This window comes from Notolabrus celidotus, chromosome 2 (assembly GCF_009762535.1).
Source record: "Notolabrus celidotus isolate fNotCel1 chromosome 2, fNotCel1.pri, whole genome shotgun sequence".
Classification (NCBI taxonomy): Eukaryota; Metazoa; Chordata; class Actinopteri; order Labriformes; family Labridae; genus Notolabrus; species Notolabrus celidotus.
In genome coordinates, this window is record NC_048273.1 from 4,310,465 (window position 1) to 4,326,724 (window position 16,260).

General features: G+C 39.5%; 1 protein-coding gene across 1 annotated transcript in view; it reads right to left on the bottom strand.

Moving 5' to 3' along the window:
- The window catches only part of rabgap1l (RAB GTPase activating protein 1-like), a 175,533-nt gene that overhangs the window by 8,962 nt on the left and 150,311 nt on the right, over nucleotides 1–16,260 (bottom strand). Inside the window, exons 13-14 of the mRNA XM_034678060.1 lie at nucleotides 9,427–9,519; nucleotides 18–128 (exon numbers count right to left, since the gene is read on the bottom strand). Of these exons, the coding sequence (XP_034533951.1) occupies nucleotides 18–128; nucleotides 9,427–9,519 (204 nt within the window). The remainder of the gene's footprint in view (nucleotides 1–17; nucleotides 129–9,426; nucleotides 9,520–16,260) is intronic.

The window sequence follows — 16,260 nt, forward strand, 5'->3', positions numbered from 1 at the left end:
TGGAGCTGTAGTGTTACCTGGTCCAGATCGTTCCTGAGAGCAATCTTACTGGTGACCAGTTCATGGGCCAAGTCATCGTTCTCCTGTTCCAGTCTCATGCTGGCCTCCTGAAGACGACGGTTCTCCCTCTGGACAAACACAAACAGACAGATCCAGAATGAATAAGAGCATTTTAAAGGAAACCAAATCTTTGCACTGCTGTTGAAAAACTGAACACTTTAAAACAGACATAAACAGAGACCGGTCTGCTAACAGGAGAGACGCAAACATTCTCATTAAAATGGGTTACTTCATCATGGTTTACTTTGAGAATAACTAACAGCTCTCTTATTGGAGAAAGAGGAAGCAGCCTCTTTTCTCCACCTCCCTCACACATTTTCAATTTAAGGACACTATAAGTGAAAAATGTCAGCACTCACAATAAAAGTCTAAACTTTCAATGTCAGAAATTGACAGCTGCTTATTTTTATAAGCAAATGACACCAGGTGGCAAACCACAGAAAAAGCACAGTGATCCATACCAAGTCAACAGGAAGCAAATAACAACTTGGAAGACGATCAATCATCAAATAGATGTGAAGGAAACCACTTAAAGACTCTCCAAAAATAATTAAATTAATGAAAGAGTCTATCATAAACATTTCTAAGTTCATCCAAACCAAAAAGAGAGTCACTGTAATCTGCACCGACACAGGGGAGTAAGCTAGATGAAGTATCTGTACTTTACTTGAGTATTATTTTGGGGGAACTAAAGACTTTTACTCCTCTACATTTCCATCAGTGCTCTAGTTACTCAATACTTTAACTTTGAAGTCAGCTCATGAATTTTCTTTTCTGAAATCAGACCCCAAAGACAGTAAACTGTTCATGTTCTTGTGTTTGGTTTGGCTCAGTGGTGTAGCCGTACCTCAGTTGAGCGTAAGGCAAGGCAAGGCAGCTTTATTTGTATAGCACATTTCATACACGAGGGCAACTCAATGTGCTTTACATTAAAACATTAAAAGCATTGGAGACATTCAGACAGGCATAAAAAGAACATAATTAAAATGACAAATATAATAAAACAGAAAAGAAAAGGAAAATTAGAAATATATTAGAAATTACACTAAAATTTTAATTTAAAGTGGGTTAAAATGAGCTAAGATAGGAAGGCAGAGGTAAATAAAAAGTGTAGATCAAACCATATTCAGATCAGTGTGTTCATTTAGTCGTGGTGATGATGGCTACGACTGAGAAGGATGATGATTCTCTACCTGATCACCACGGCCATATCTTAAACCCACATTTGAGGTTTTGAAATAAAGAATGATTGTTTGTATTATTGTAAATCTCTGATCTGTTTACCACACAAACAAAACATCAGCATCTAACCTGAGAGAGCATGTGGAGGTCTGGAGCTAACACCCTGCTTTGATTCCACATGAACATTTGAAACTTGTCTGTTCCTAGAGTAACTTAGTTTATATTTCATGGTAGACTTTTTAGAGATGAAATCATGTTTTCTAGATAAACAGAATGGAGCAGAATGAACACATGCATTCTTGATTTTACTCATGCTTTGTGAAAATACTTTTGAGATATTTCAAAAAGTACTTTGAATACTTACGTATTTTTAAAAGCAAGTACTCCAAGGCTTCAACTCATATCAAACTTTGACTGAACAACTTTCACTTGTGTTGTAGTAATAATTGACCAGGAGGATCTAATCTTTGACTTAAAAACACTGATTATTACTGCTGCAGACCCAGGAGTGTGAAGAAGACACAGAAATCACAGAAACAAAGAGACATCTTCTCTACTTCTCAAAACTCCTTTCCACAAAGCTTATCATCCCTGAGACAGAGTGGAAGACACTAACTTAAGCTTTAAGCTAGCTGCTACAGCTGCCAGGTCTCTAAGTAACGTCTACAGGTATATTGTGTGAACTCTGGTGTGAGATCACAAACCACATGTTCAAATCTACGTACTTCCCAACATACAAACATATCAGCAGTGTGTTTCCTCATCATGTCTAGAGTTAAACCCTCCTCCAGGTCTCTGTCTGCACTTACATTAAACGGTCGTTCACTGAGTCTCCTCCTCCGTCTCCTCTCTCGTCTCCTCTGTAATAACTTCACTAAAGTAATCTGCTGCTCAACATGAATCAGCTCCAACTCCACAACACTACGCTCCATTTCAGTCGCCATGTTTTACTGAAGTAAACAAACAAACAAACAGAGGAACTTATGTAGCAGACATAGACTGTAAAAAATATGGACGTAGTATCCGTGACGTCACCCATCTGTTCCTGAGAGCTGTTTTGAAGCAAATCGACGGCAGCAGCCATATTGGTAATGCGGAACTCAACTAGGCAGAGTGTGACGTAGTGTGAGTCTCTTAGCCAATGGCTGTGTGTTCCCGACCGGGATTCACGTCAGTCATGTCCTTATTTGGGCAAAACTCATAATCTTAATATCTTCTTAACCGTCACGTTAGAAAAAAATTCACCCCCGTACAGTGTGTGCCATTAGAGAGATTAGCGTTGTAGGGCCAAGCCGTTTTTTGAACCAGGCTGTAAACATGTTTATTAATGCTGCAAAGATCGTCTTTTTCCCATTCATATCTATGTGGTTTCCGGTGTTTCTGCAGCCAGCCTCAAGCGGATTTTCGATGTATTGCAGTTTATATCACTTCCGCATTGGCTTCATCATTTGAGACCGGAGTTTGCCGCTTGAAACAAACAGAGGAACTTATGTAGCAGACGGAGCGGAACCGGAAACTGGAGCTGTGACTAGCAAACAAGTCACAGCACCACCTAGCGTCTGGGAGAAGTACTACAGCGCGTCCAAGCGGCAACCTCCGAAAATATGAGTCCAAGGAGGAAGTGTTAAAAACTGCAGTTCATCGAGAATCCGCTTGGGGTTCAGCTCGCCTGGCTGGTGGTGTAGCTTTCAGCAGTGTGTCTGCCCCCTGGTGGCTGGCTGCAGTATAGGTAAAAAAAATCTGTCTCCCCCATTCATTTGAATGGGGGAGCAGTCAAACTTTAAAAAATAAATACACGTGGTACGAATGTTTCTCCCATCCGTATGCTGTGGTGATATGTAGTTAGTATTTGACTGTTTTGTGTTTAAGGCCTCTTTTTCCTGAACAGTTTCTGCTTGGTTAGTTATTAGAATTTAAAAAACGGGGTTTTACTTCTGGGTTTCCTTTGATTCACAGCCGCCGTAGAGTGAAACTTCAAAGGGCACACAGCGTCTTGTGACGTTACGCTGTAGGGCGGAGTATGTTACTGTGGCTTCACAGGCTCTGGCTGCACAATGGTGGCGCCTAGGAGAGGGATTTTTTGGCTTCAGAACCGTACAACGGTAAGAGGCGGAGCAACGCTGTCCATTTTTATTTACAGTCTATGGCTGGAACACTGTAGCTGTTGGCTAGGAGGCTCAAAGCCCGCCTCTTTACGTCACAATCGCTCCACAGCAGCAATATGGCTGCCACCGACGATTGGCCTCAAAACAGCGCTTCAGAAACAGACGTCACAGATACTACTTCCATTATTTATAGTCTATGTTCATGACTTAATCTTACTTTTTGGTGTCAGGGAAGCGACTGTGGAGGTTGTGATAACAAAATGATCTTTTAAAAGTCCCCACAATCAGATAAAAAAAGGTAGCTTTAAAAAATAAGTAGATTCATTCAACCCTTTTACTGTGTTGTCTTTCTGAAATGAATAAATTGTTGAATTACCAATATATCTTGTATCTTCAGACGTCAATCATCCGATCCACTAAACGACACCAAGCAAGAGTCAGTGGCAGAATAAGCTGTTTGGCATTAGCAGAGAAGACGTCACGGATACTACGTCCATATTTTATACAGTCTAAGGTTTGAAGCCAATCTGCGGCGGCAGCCATATTGGAAATGCGGAACTCAACCAGGCATAGTGTGAGGTAAAGAGGCGGGGTTTGAGCCTCCTAGCCAACAGCTATGTGTTCCCGCCTGTCAGTCAAGTCAGTCATGTCCTTATTTGGGCAAAAACTTGTAATCTTAATATCTTCTGAACCGTCCCGTTAGAAAAAAATTCACCCCCCCGTACAGTGTGTGCTGATAGAGAGATTAGCTACGTAGACCCAAGCCGTTTTTTTAACCAGGCTGTAAACATGTTTATTTCTGCTGTAAAGATCTTTTTTCAATTGATGTGTATGTGGTTTCTGGTGTTTCTGCTGCCAGCCTCAAGCGGATGCTCGATGAACTGCAGTTTATAACACTTCTGCACGGGCTTCATATTTTGAGAAGTAACTCTTCGATTTTTACAAAGTAAAAGAATATTCGAAAATCATTGCCCATCTCTCATATAAACACGTCTTTAAGAATAAAAACTTCAAATAACAGTCTCAGAAAAGAGATTCCCTCATTTGGACAAGCGGTCCCCGGTTAACTGGCCCCTTAAGTCACCTTAAACAGGAACACACACTATAAAAACACACACTCCATTGTAGACCCTGAGTGGAGTCCCATGATTACTGGTCTGCCTGTAAATAGTCTCACATGACGGCCGTGCCTGAGTGGGACCAAACTGTTGTCAAGGCTACATGTGGTCACCTGACCCTCATATCCTGTCACTTTTACAATGAGAGACCTCTTCAGTCCCTGGTTTACTTCCTGCACATGTACAGACACATATCACACACACTGTATTACTTAACTGTAGAATAAGGCTGACATTATAGAGTGACTTTTATTCATGATGAGTGGACAGACACACGTACACACACTCAGTCACATGCTTCAGATACAGCCTCAGATTTAATAATCCCTTCCTGTGAACTTAGATGTGATTGGTTGAAGTTTAGGAAACAGAAGAAAGAACGACATGATCCTGGGTAATGCAGTCGAGTCTGCAGAGTCTGCATTATCAAAAAACGTCTACCTCTGTGAACGAATCCTACTCTTATCAATCTGTGGTGAAAATACAAAAACTACAAGAATAAGAGCCTCACGTATTTCACATTAAGGTCTGTGTTGAAGCAGCTTACCGTCCACTACAGCGTCTTCACGTCGAGCCTCCAGCAGCACGGACTAAACTTTAACACATGATCGTGACAGGAGTTTCCCCTCTCTGTCCGACGCTTCCCAGCCTCACCCTCTCTCCCTGTCCTTCATACCTCCTTTTCTATTTGTCCGTGCTTTTATTTTGAAGGAAGACAAACTCTAACAGCAGCTGGGCAAAACAGACTCAGAGCAGAATCACACCCAAAACATTACAAAACATGAGTACATACCAAAACCTGGAGTTTACTTCAATACAGCCGGTTTAAAGAGATTAAATCTTCCTTAAAACTAAGTTCACGATTGCTCATCCACGAGCAGCGACTCTCCAGCTGTGTGTCCCGTCTGTTTTGTTGCTCTGTAGAAAGTTTTTCCACTGGTTACACAGGAGATGGCTCTGCTCCAACATTTTATCTACAGTAATAGTCTTCCTTCCTTCCCTCCAGAGCCAGCAGCTTAAACAGAGCTGCTGTTTACACCAACGTTTCACTTCTGGCTCCAGGAAAAGCTGCATGTTGTCGCTGTTTGTTTTAGAAATTTAAAATTAAAACTACACTACCAGTGAAAAAGTTTGGACACACCCTCTCATTCAATGTTTTTTATTTATTTTAATTATTTCCAACATTGTAGATTAATACTGAAGACATCAAAACTATGAAATAATCTGTTTTTTTTGCCATAATCTGGATTACAACAGTAGTCAAATAGAGCTATCCATTGTGTACTAACCCTACCTCTGAACAACACAACTGATGGTCTCAAACACATTAAGAAGGCAAGTCATTCTACAAATGAACTCTTGACAAGGCTCATGTTCATTAGAAACCATTCCAGGAGACCACTTCATGAAGCAGACTGAGAGAATACCAAGAGTGTGCAAAGCTGTCATGAAGGAAAAAGGGGGCTACTTTACAGAATCTAAAATATAAAACATATTCTGCTTTGTTTAACACTTTTTTTAAAATTAAATAATTCCATATATGTTCTTTCATAGTTTTGATGTCTTTGGTATTATTCTACAGTGTTTACAATAATTAAAATAAATACAAACCCTTGACTGAGAAGGTGTTTCCAAACTTTTGACTAGTAGTGTATATATCTAAATTTTATGTACCAAAGTTGAATTTTATCCCTGCACATGAAAAATGTTCAGGTTTAATGACGGCGAAATAAAATCCAAGAAACAGTTTATTCAAAAAGTGTTTAAGATTAATTTTGTCCTTAATGAGTCGAACACAATCGCATCAAGAGCTTCCAAGTTGATGGAAACAAAATGATGATTTCACTGGAAACGTTAGCAGAGACCTCGAACATCATGAAAGTCAGAGATGTGGGAGATGTTTCCTGCTAATTGAAAGAAAACTGGAACAAATGTGTGGCCATGACCTTTCCTGCCTTCAACAACCTCCACAGGCAGGCATGTGTGGGCAGAAGACGTGTTCTTTAAACAACATTTGAAACCTCTTCCATCAGGGCGAAGAGGAGTAGTCAGGAGTAGCTATCATGTAGTTATAATGGTCGTGACTGTTAAGAAGGCGACAGAGTAAAGAACTGGGCTCCTTTACAACCAGCGGTGGACCAAGAACACAGCTTCATGACTTTTAAGTCAAAGATTTAAGATCCTCTTGGTCAAATATTACTCTAATACAAGTGAAAGTTGTTCTGTCAGATTATGGCTTGAGTTAAAGTCATGGAGTACTTGTTTTTAAAAATACTGAAGTACTCAAAGTACTTTTTAAAATATCTCAAAATGTGTTTTCACAAAGCATGAGTGCAGTCAAGAATGCATGTGTGTTCATTCTGCTCCATTCTGTTTATCTAGAAAACATGATTTCATCTCTAAAAAGTCTACCATGAAATATAAACTAAGTTACTCCAAGCACAGACAAGTTTACAATGTTCATGTGGAATCAAACCAGTGTGTTAGCTACAGACCTCCACATGCTTTGACTTCTGCTGGCATTATAATGCATAATATATTATGTTATATAATTATCTTTGCCATATTATATTATGTTATTTTACATTATTATTGTTTACTATAACTCACGGTCATGTTACATACCCATATTTATTGCTTCATCTGTCATTACCAACCATAATCACTCCATGTCAACCTGTCACTACTGAAACATTTGTAATACTGCCTGTAATTACTTCTATTTAAAGGTGACATATCACGCTTTTTTCATCAATATATATTGGTCTAAGAGGTCCCCAAAACATGTCTTTATAGTTTATGCTCAAAAAAACACTTTGAAATCAGATTTTGGTCTGCCTGAAAAGTCCTCTTCTTCAGTCCTCCTCAGAACACTCTGTTTTCCCTCTGACCACGCCCCCTCAGGAAGTGGATGTGCCTCGGCTCTCCAGCACGTTGATCTAATGTTTACATGTTGGCTGAATATACACGGCGGCTCAGAGATCGCGTTACTTCAACCCTCTGAATCTGATCCTGACGGAGAGGCGCCTGTAGCAGGACCTTTCTGAAGGATTGGTCACAGATTTAGTGTTTCTTGTTGTTTTATTTGTCAGTATGTAGACGTCTGTCTTGGTACACAGCTACGAACATGTAGCTATGTGGCTATGCTAACTAGCGCTAACACTTATCCATGATAAATAAAAATCAGCCACTAGATCTTCAAATCTGCAGACGTGGGGAGTAAAACCGATCTCTGCCAGAAAGGCAGCAGGACCTTTCTGAAGGATTGGTCACAGATTTAGTGTTTCTTGTTGTTTTATTTGTCAGTATGTCGACGTGTGTCTTGGTACACAGCTACAGCTACAGCTACAGCTATGAACATGTAGTAATGTGGCTATGCTAATTAGCGCTAGCACTTATCCATGATAAATAAAAATCATCCACTAGATCTTCAAATCTGCAGACGTGGGGAGTCAAACCGACCTTTGTGTTTATTAAGACAGCCTACAACTAGCATGCCTCCCTCCTAAGCTCCTTGTTAGCACACATTTGTGCAGGTAATGAAAAACGGAGGAGGGATTCAGTATTATTTTATACAGTCTATGGGCTGAACAAGCTCCGAGCTCTGACTCCGTGACAGACCGGATATTGTTGTTACGTAACAAAAACACGGAAGTCTGAAACGGCTGGTTTCACACACATTTACAGAAAGGTGGAGAAATCAGAACAGGGGCAGAATGGATTTTTTTAATTCTCGGGGGGTTTGTAGACAGGGACACATATTTCAGGTAGAGAACCATTAAAAAGTCAATTTTGCATGATATGTCACCTTTAATCTAAATTCCATTTTTAACATTGTATATATCTAAATTGTATTCTATCTTTATTTTTACTTATTTTATTTTACTTATTGAAACTTCTTCTTGATTGTACTTATGCCTGGGTTGCTGTAACAACTGAATTTCCCCATCGGGGATCAATAAAGTAATATCTTCTCTTATCTTGTCTTTCTCAGGTTAGATGCTGATGTTTTGTTTGTGTGGTAAACAGATCAGAGATTCACAACAATACAAACAATCATTCTTTATTTCAAAAACCTCACACGTGGGTTTAAAATACGGCCGTGGTGCTCAGGTAGAGAATCATCATCCTTCTCAGTCGTAGCCATCATGACCACGACTAAATGAACTGATCTGAATAACGTTTGATCTACGCTCAGTCGAGGTACGGCTACACCACTGAGACAAACCAAACACAAGCACACGGACAGTTTACGGTCTTTGGGATCTGATTTCAGAAAGGAAGATTCATCAGCTGACTTCAAAGTTAAAGTAGTGAGTAACTAGAGCACTGATAGACGTTTAGAGGAGTAAAAATCACAAGTTCCCCCAAAAATAATACTCAAAAGTACAGATACTCAAAATGTACTTTGTTACTGTCCTACACTGTTTACAACTTACTTCAATAAATTGCACTTGTATCCTCATCACACTATGACTGTGAACATCAAACACACTGCATCACATTCAGCAGCCCAAACTCCTCTGACAAAACAGACAGCTTGTTATAAAAAAATTAAATGTTAAAGATGCTTGTGATAAAAATAGAAGCCCATGCTGTGTGAGAAGTCACTTTCACACCAGAACAGTGTCACAAAAATCCACAGAAGTAAAGATTCAAAAACAGCGTGTTCATGGGAGACGTCTAATTTTAGACACTTGGTTAATTTTAGCAGCCGCTCGTACTTAAAAGGTGTTTGTGAGTTAAATCTGACAGCTTCAAACTGAAACGCTCTCTCATCACAAACTCAAAAATACATCACAGACTGAATGACACTCTCTGAGAGCTGAGTTAGGATAACAACCAAAAACAAAGCTGCTTTGTTGGTGCATTCAACTTCAGCACCTGGGGAATGTAAGAAATGTAGGATATCATACACCTTGCAGAGTGTGAGTGTGTGTGTGTTTGTGTGAACGTCTTACCTGGTATCGGTCGATGGGGTCTTCCTGTTGCAGCTGGCTCTCTCTCAGCGTCTGATATTCCTTCTCAAACTTCTTCAGCTTTTTGGTTGGAACCTTTAAAAACAACAGAAAAACATTGACATTGTTAATCCGACTCTTCGGCGCTCCAGGCTGACTGATGAAATCCCCAAAGAGCTACGGCCCGGTGCTTTTGGAGGCAGGGGAGAGTGTGTGGTCGTGTGTCCTGAAAGATAAACTGGCAGATCTGTACAAAGAGCACGTTTGTAGAGGCTGTGAAAAAGAACTTAAAGTTCAGCAGCTTCTTAAATGAGATGTCTGGCTCTGATTGTTATTATTTATTTATTTATTTGTATTATCTATTATCTTATCTTGATCTCATATCTTCTTTTTTTATTGTTTTTTTTTTCTTCTTTCTATTTATTTAGTTGGATTCTTTAATTCATTGTTTTATTTTTCATTTGTGAATTTATGTATTCATTTGATTTTTTTTTAATTTATAGCATTTATTTTATTTGTTCTTTTTCCAATTTGATTTTTTTTATTTTTTTCTCATTTTAATTTCTTTTGGCTCTGTTTATTCATTTTTATATTTTGTATTATTTTGATTTATGTATTTGTTTTTATTATTTATGCATCATATTTTATTTTTTTAAATTTGTAGCATTTACATTGACTGTTTTTTCTTATTATTATTTTAAGGCTCTGATTCTTATTATCTATTTATTATTTTTCATTTGTGAATTTATGTATTCATTTTATTTATTTATTTATTTATCTATTTTTTTATTTTTTTTATTTTTATTTCTTCTTTCTATTTTTTGGCTCTAATTCTTTCTATCTATTTATTATTTTTCATTTGTGAATTTATGTATTCATTTTATTTATTTATTTATTTATTTATTTATTTATTTATCTATTTTTCTTTATTTTTTATTTTTATTTCTTCTTTCTATGTTTTTGGCTCTAATTCTTTTTATCTATTTATTATTTTTCATTTGTGAATTTATGTATTTATTTATTTTTATTTCTTATTTTTTCTTCTATCTTTTTTTTGGCTCTGATTTTTTTTTTATCTATTAGTTTTTGTATTTTTTATTATGTATTTATTTTTATTATTATTTATTCATAATTTTTTCTTCTTTTTATTTCTATTTTTGGCTCTTATTCTCAAACAACATTTTTCTCAGCAGTGACATCACTTCCTGCCTTCTCCACTACACACATACGTCACCCCTGAGTCAGTGAGCAGAAAGCTAAAAGACACATGGACGGGGGTCTAAAGAATCACACCTGGTTATCTCTTAGACATAAATACAAGAGACTCACCACTTTTGAAAGTCAGAGCTGATTTCAATGTTTAAACTAACACTACATGTTTTTTTTAACACTTCCTTGTAATTCTTCATGTCTCTTTTTCAAATGAGCAATGAGATATGATGTAATAAAATGTTTAGCTTGTATTTCCTCCTCTTAAAATGTCCCTGGAACATATTTTACAATGTGCTTGTCACTGAATTTATAGGAGCAATACTTTTACTCTGCAGACAGTTTCTCTCATGTTTGACCCTGAAGACAAATCAGAGTTTGTCCTCCAGTTGACTTCTTCTGCCAAATAAAAACCCTCTTCCCTGAATCAGCTGTTGTTATATCAGCTCACCAGTGTTAAACGGATGCAACACAACTGATACACATTTGTGCATGTGTGCATCACTAATTCTCCCACTGTAAATATTCAGTAGGTTACGTCATGAGCATGTGGAGCAGCTGGGTGGTTTCGGTACACGTGGACGTAGCTTCAGTTCTGTGATTAACAACACTAAGAGAAACTGAAAGGGTCAGTGGTTACACCGTGCAGACGGCAGATGAGCAGATATTCCTGTAAGAAGAAGTCTAACAGAAGTGAGTCTGAAAGGTGCTGCTGGTCAATGTGGTAATGTGGTTTATTCTGCACAGTTTCTATCTGCTGTGTTTAAACCAGCGTACGTCTCCTCCTGTGGTTCTCTGTACTTGCTAGTTTCACACATGTAAAGAAACAACCTATGAGACTCTAACAAGTGCATTTGTCAGTAAATCAGCTGCTTGCAGAGAAAATAATTCTTCTCAAAGAACCGAAACTGAATCAATGTTGGAGCTACATGACCGGCCGTCCTTCATTTTCCCCCGTGATTAACGCAAACTGGCTTCTCGTGCACGTTAAGTTGCCTGCACTTGATTTGCTGAGTGCAGCTTGTTTAATCCAGTTAGCAGTGTACAGCCCTGCATGTTAAGATGAAAGCTGGGGTGGAGAAGGAACAATCTGTATTCAGGATGAAGACACAGGGCTGGAAGCTGCTTTCACACCTGAACTGTTTGATAAGTCCTTTAATGGACAACTGAAGTTATTGATCTGCTTTATTTAAGAGCTGCTAAAGGTCCATCATTAATGTTTGAACTTGGGATTAAATATTCAAGTAGGCCGGAGAATGAACCCTGCTTTTACTTCTTTAATAAAGATTCTTCAACATAGAAACACTGGCAGTATGATGGATAAAATATAGAAGGATGAAATTGTATGGAGTTCCACAGGGTTCTGGTCTTGGACCCATTCTGTTTTCAATTTACACATTACCACTTGGTCATACTATTAAAAAAACACAATATCTATGAGGCACCAGTGGAATATCAGTCTAAGCACGCGCCCCATGTACAGAGGACACATTTCCCGTTAAAGTGGTCACAAGTTCGACTCCCGGCCTCTAACATTTCCTCCATGTCTTCCCCTGCTTTCTGCTCCCCACATTTCCTGTCTCTCTCCAGCTGTCCTATCCAATAAAGGAAAAAATGCCCAAAAACACAACTTAAAAAACAAACAACACAATATTAACTATCATTTCTATGCTGACGACACCCAGTTATATCTCTCTTTTGACAGTTAACATGCTATTCAATTAAGCAACCTATTAATAACTGGATGGCAGCCAATTTCCTACAATTAAAGTCACAAAAAACAGAGATTATTATTATAGGCAGAGACTCATACCAAAATAATATTTCCATCCATCTTTGTCTCTTTCAATTTGCGATCACTGATTCCCGTAGAAACCCCGACATCATCCTTTGTCTCTCGCCTCAATTTTGAAAAACACATCAATTCTGTTATCCAATCTTCTGGGAGGTCACCACTAATGGCCAAATCTGATAGGTTTCTATTGGAGTCAGTGTGTTAACTTCCACTGGATCCACTCCGTTGCATTCAGCTCCCTCTCTGATCCATCAGGTCAGAGTCCTCCGGATCAGATACACAAGACTTCTATTTTTGCCGGATGCCGGAGCACGACGCATCAATCTCAATAGAGCAGATGGAGCGGGACAGGAAGTCAGGTTTCACCAAAACAAAATGAAAAACATCCGGTTAATTTTCAGAATAAAACACTCTGTGTTATCACCAGATCGTATTTCACTTAACTACGACAACAAACCAAAGTCATGATGAGCGGAGCCAGGCCTGGAGTCAACAGGTCAGAGGTTTTCAGAGGACCAGAAAGACAACATGGATGAGGAGAGGAGGAGGAGGAGAATCCTGGATTCAGTGATTACCACGGGAAAACCTCGGTCACATGACTCCGGACCAGACACAGATCTGGTGGAAGGACCGTGTAACTATTCCTCGCTAAAACCATAAAACTAAAGGTGATCGGGCCCCTGAGTTGTGGAAAGACCCGCTGGAAGAGATCAGGGAAGCTAACACACCGTCTTCTTTAAAGTCACTTTTGAAAAATAACAATTTTAAACTTGCTTTTGATTGATTTTAAGGTTTATTGTTTTGATGCTTGTTTTATTTGGTAATAATATGTTAGTATCTTCTGCCCATTGCCTTTTTAATTGTCTGTAAAGTGTTTTGTAATTTGTTTTGAAGGGCACTATATACATAAAGGTATTCCAAAGCCCATCAAAGATATTTTCAGTTTATGACATGACTGGAAAAAGTGAGCAAAAATGAAAACTTGTTACTTCCTGGCGTGTCTGTCTACATCCTTTACAAGATTATAACGCATCAGATATCTGCAAAAACACAGGAAACCTCTCAGTGAACAACAATCACATGTATTTAACTGTAACTGAAATCACTTTCACAAGACGCTGAGAGCCTGAAGGTTATGAAACTCCTCAGACACATGAAATACTGCAAAAAGAGTCTGAAGTTTAAAAAGTTGGCTGATAATCAACTGGATTTGTGAGTGTGTGTGTGTGAGTGTGTGTGTGTGTGTGTGTGTGTGTGTGTGTGTGTGTGTGTGTTCTCCAGGTGGGTGGTAACATAATCCCCCCTGTGTGGAAACAGCGTTGCCATCGCGCCCGGCGTCAAGGCTGGGGATTCCAGGTCAGCCACAGTCACATGACCCGTCCTCTGAGAGCAGCATGTGTGTGTGTGTTTGTACCTGTTTCTCTGTCAGCTGTCAGCAGGTGTGTGTTGTTTGTTTCTTAATCTTTGGGTTGAATACTTCAATAGATTGCATGGAGCACAAAGCCTTTACAACATTTTGACTACACACAGAAGTCTATGTTACAGATGAAGAGTGCCAATAGTATGAAATAGTATAAGCTTCCTTGTCTGCTAAGTGGGCGTGGTCTCTATTGCTCCTGTGTAACCAACAAGTCCTCCTGAATATCTGTTATCACAAATAGTATGGGAGGTTGAACCTTCATTTATCAGGCACCTCTCCTTTGGAATCATCTACCAGTCAGGGTCTAGGAGGCAGACACCCTCTCTACTTTTAAGAGTAGGCTTAAACTTTCCTTTCTGATAAAGCTTATAGTTAGAGCTGGCTCAGAATTGGACCAGCTCTTAGTTATGCTGCTATAGGCTTAGACTGACACACTGGGATCCTGTCTTTCCCTCTCCAATTCAAGTTACTAACCACATACCTTTCTGGAGTCCCTGAGCTCCCTTGTTTCGTAGGTTTCTCTGGATCTCTGCTGCTGTGGACGTGCCAGACTCCAGCTGCTACAACTACTACTATCCGTCTCACCACTATCATCTCTCTCTCTCTTCATCTCCCTCTATCCCTCTCTCCAACACGGTCTCAGCAGATGTGTGTCTAACATGAGTCTGGTCCTGCTGGAGGTTTCTGCCTGTTAAAGGAAGTTTGTTCTTGCCACTGTAACTTGCTAAATGCTGAAAAGTGCTCTGCTCATGGTGGATTAAGATGAGATCAGACTGAGTCCTGTCTGTAAGATGGGACTGGATCTGATCCTGTCTTGATGTTGGGTCTTTGTTAATAATAGAGCAGAGAGTACGGTCTAGACCTGCTCTGTTTGGAAAGAGTTTCTGCAGCAGTGACAGAGAGTAAAATCAAAGGTTACACGTCTCTGCAGAAGAAGAAATGTCTGTGCTGTCAGATCCTGCAATTTCAGGAATATGTGGTCTCTTTCTGCTATCATAAAATCCTAACAATGAGATGCTGCAGATTCCTTCAGAGATAAGTAAAGCAAATAACTGTCTCCTTCTTTGTTACCTGCCCTCTCACTGACCTGTGGGTTAACCCTTCATCTCTACGACCCAGGAACCACTGAGGTGAACGTCACACTGTCCCCCAGCTGATAACCTCACTAAGACTCTTTCTGTTGTTATCTATGTGTGAAGAAAGAGCAGCTTGCTCTCTGTTGTTAACTGTTCAGCTGCACCAAAACAAAGCAGACAAACTGAGCATCATGTTCTCTTACAGGCAGCAGGAGATGGTGCTGCCACTGATGCACTGATAGTTGAAATGCTAGTGATCATGGTTGGAGCTGCGAAGTGTTTAGGAACCTGTAAACCACGTTAACACAGAACAACGGACTCCATCTCTGAACCCTTCTGGAATGGGGTTAATAAATGTCCTTAGCAGCCGGACACTAAAGTGCAACCTTGCATTTAGATAGCTCAGGTTTGAAACAGCAATTACAAAGACACCTTTTCAAGTTTGTTTGATTAAAATATCTTCTCTTGGGGCGCTGGTGGCCTGGCAGTCTAAGCGCCCCACGTATAGAGGTTGCAGAGGTCGCAGAGGTCATTGGTTCGACTCTCGGCTGGTCGACTATTTGCTGCATGTCTTCCCCCTCTCTGTACTCCCCCCATTTCCTGTCTCTCTTCAGCTGTCAATAAAGGCAAACGCCCGAAAATATACTGTAACTTTAAAAGAAAATATATATATATCTCACACCAACTTCCCTCTCTGCTCACCTGTGTGTGTGTGTGTGTGTGTGTGTGTGTGTGTGTGTGTGTGTGTGTGTGTGTGTGTGATAAGAAGAGACTGACTGAGTGTTTCCTGAGATTTGAAACACCTCCAGATTCACCCTCCCTGATTTGAGAGTTGAACACACCCACGTCACCAAAAACCTTCGTCTCATGTGTGCCTGCGTCTCATCTTACACACTGCACGGTCATTTAGTGCCGTCTCTGCCCACCTACAAACATCATGTGTGTCATAGATTTCCAAGGCGTATGAGCTGTGATGCTTTTGCTGATTTCTGCAAGCTAGCAAACCCGAGCTTCCAGTAAGTAAAATGTTTGACACCATCATATTCCACTTTCAACTCAATCACATAAATATAAATAACTCAAGTTTTATAAAAGCATGAATAAACACATTTAGTTAAAAGAGTGCCAGTGGTATGAAATAGTATAAGTTTACTTCTCGTCACCAACAAGTCCTCCTGAATATCTGTTATCCCAAATAGTATGGGAGGTTGAACCTTCAGCTATCAGGAACCTCTCCTTTGGAATCATCGACCACTCAGGGTCCAGGAGGCAGACACCCTCTCTACTTTTAAGAGTAGGCTTCAAACTTTCCTTTTTGATAAAGCTTATAGTTAGAG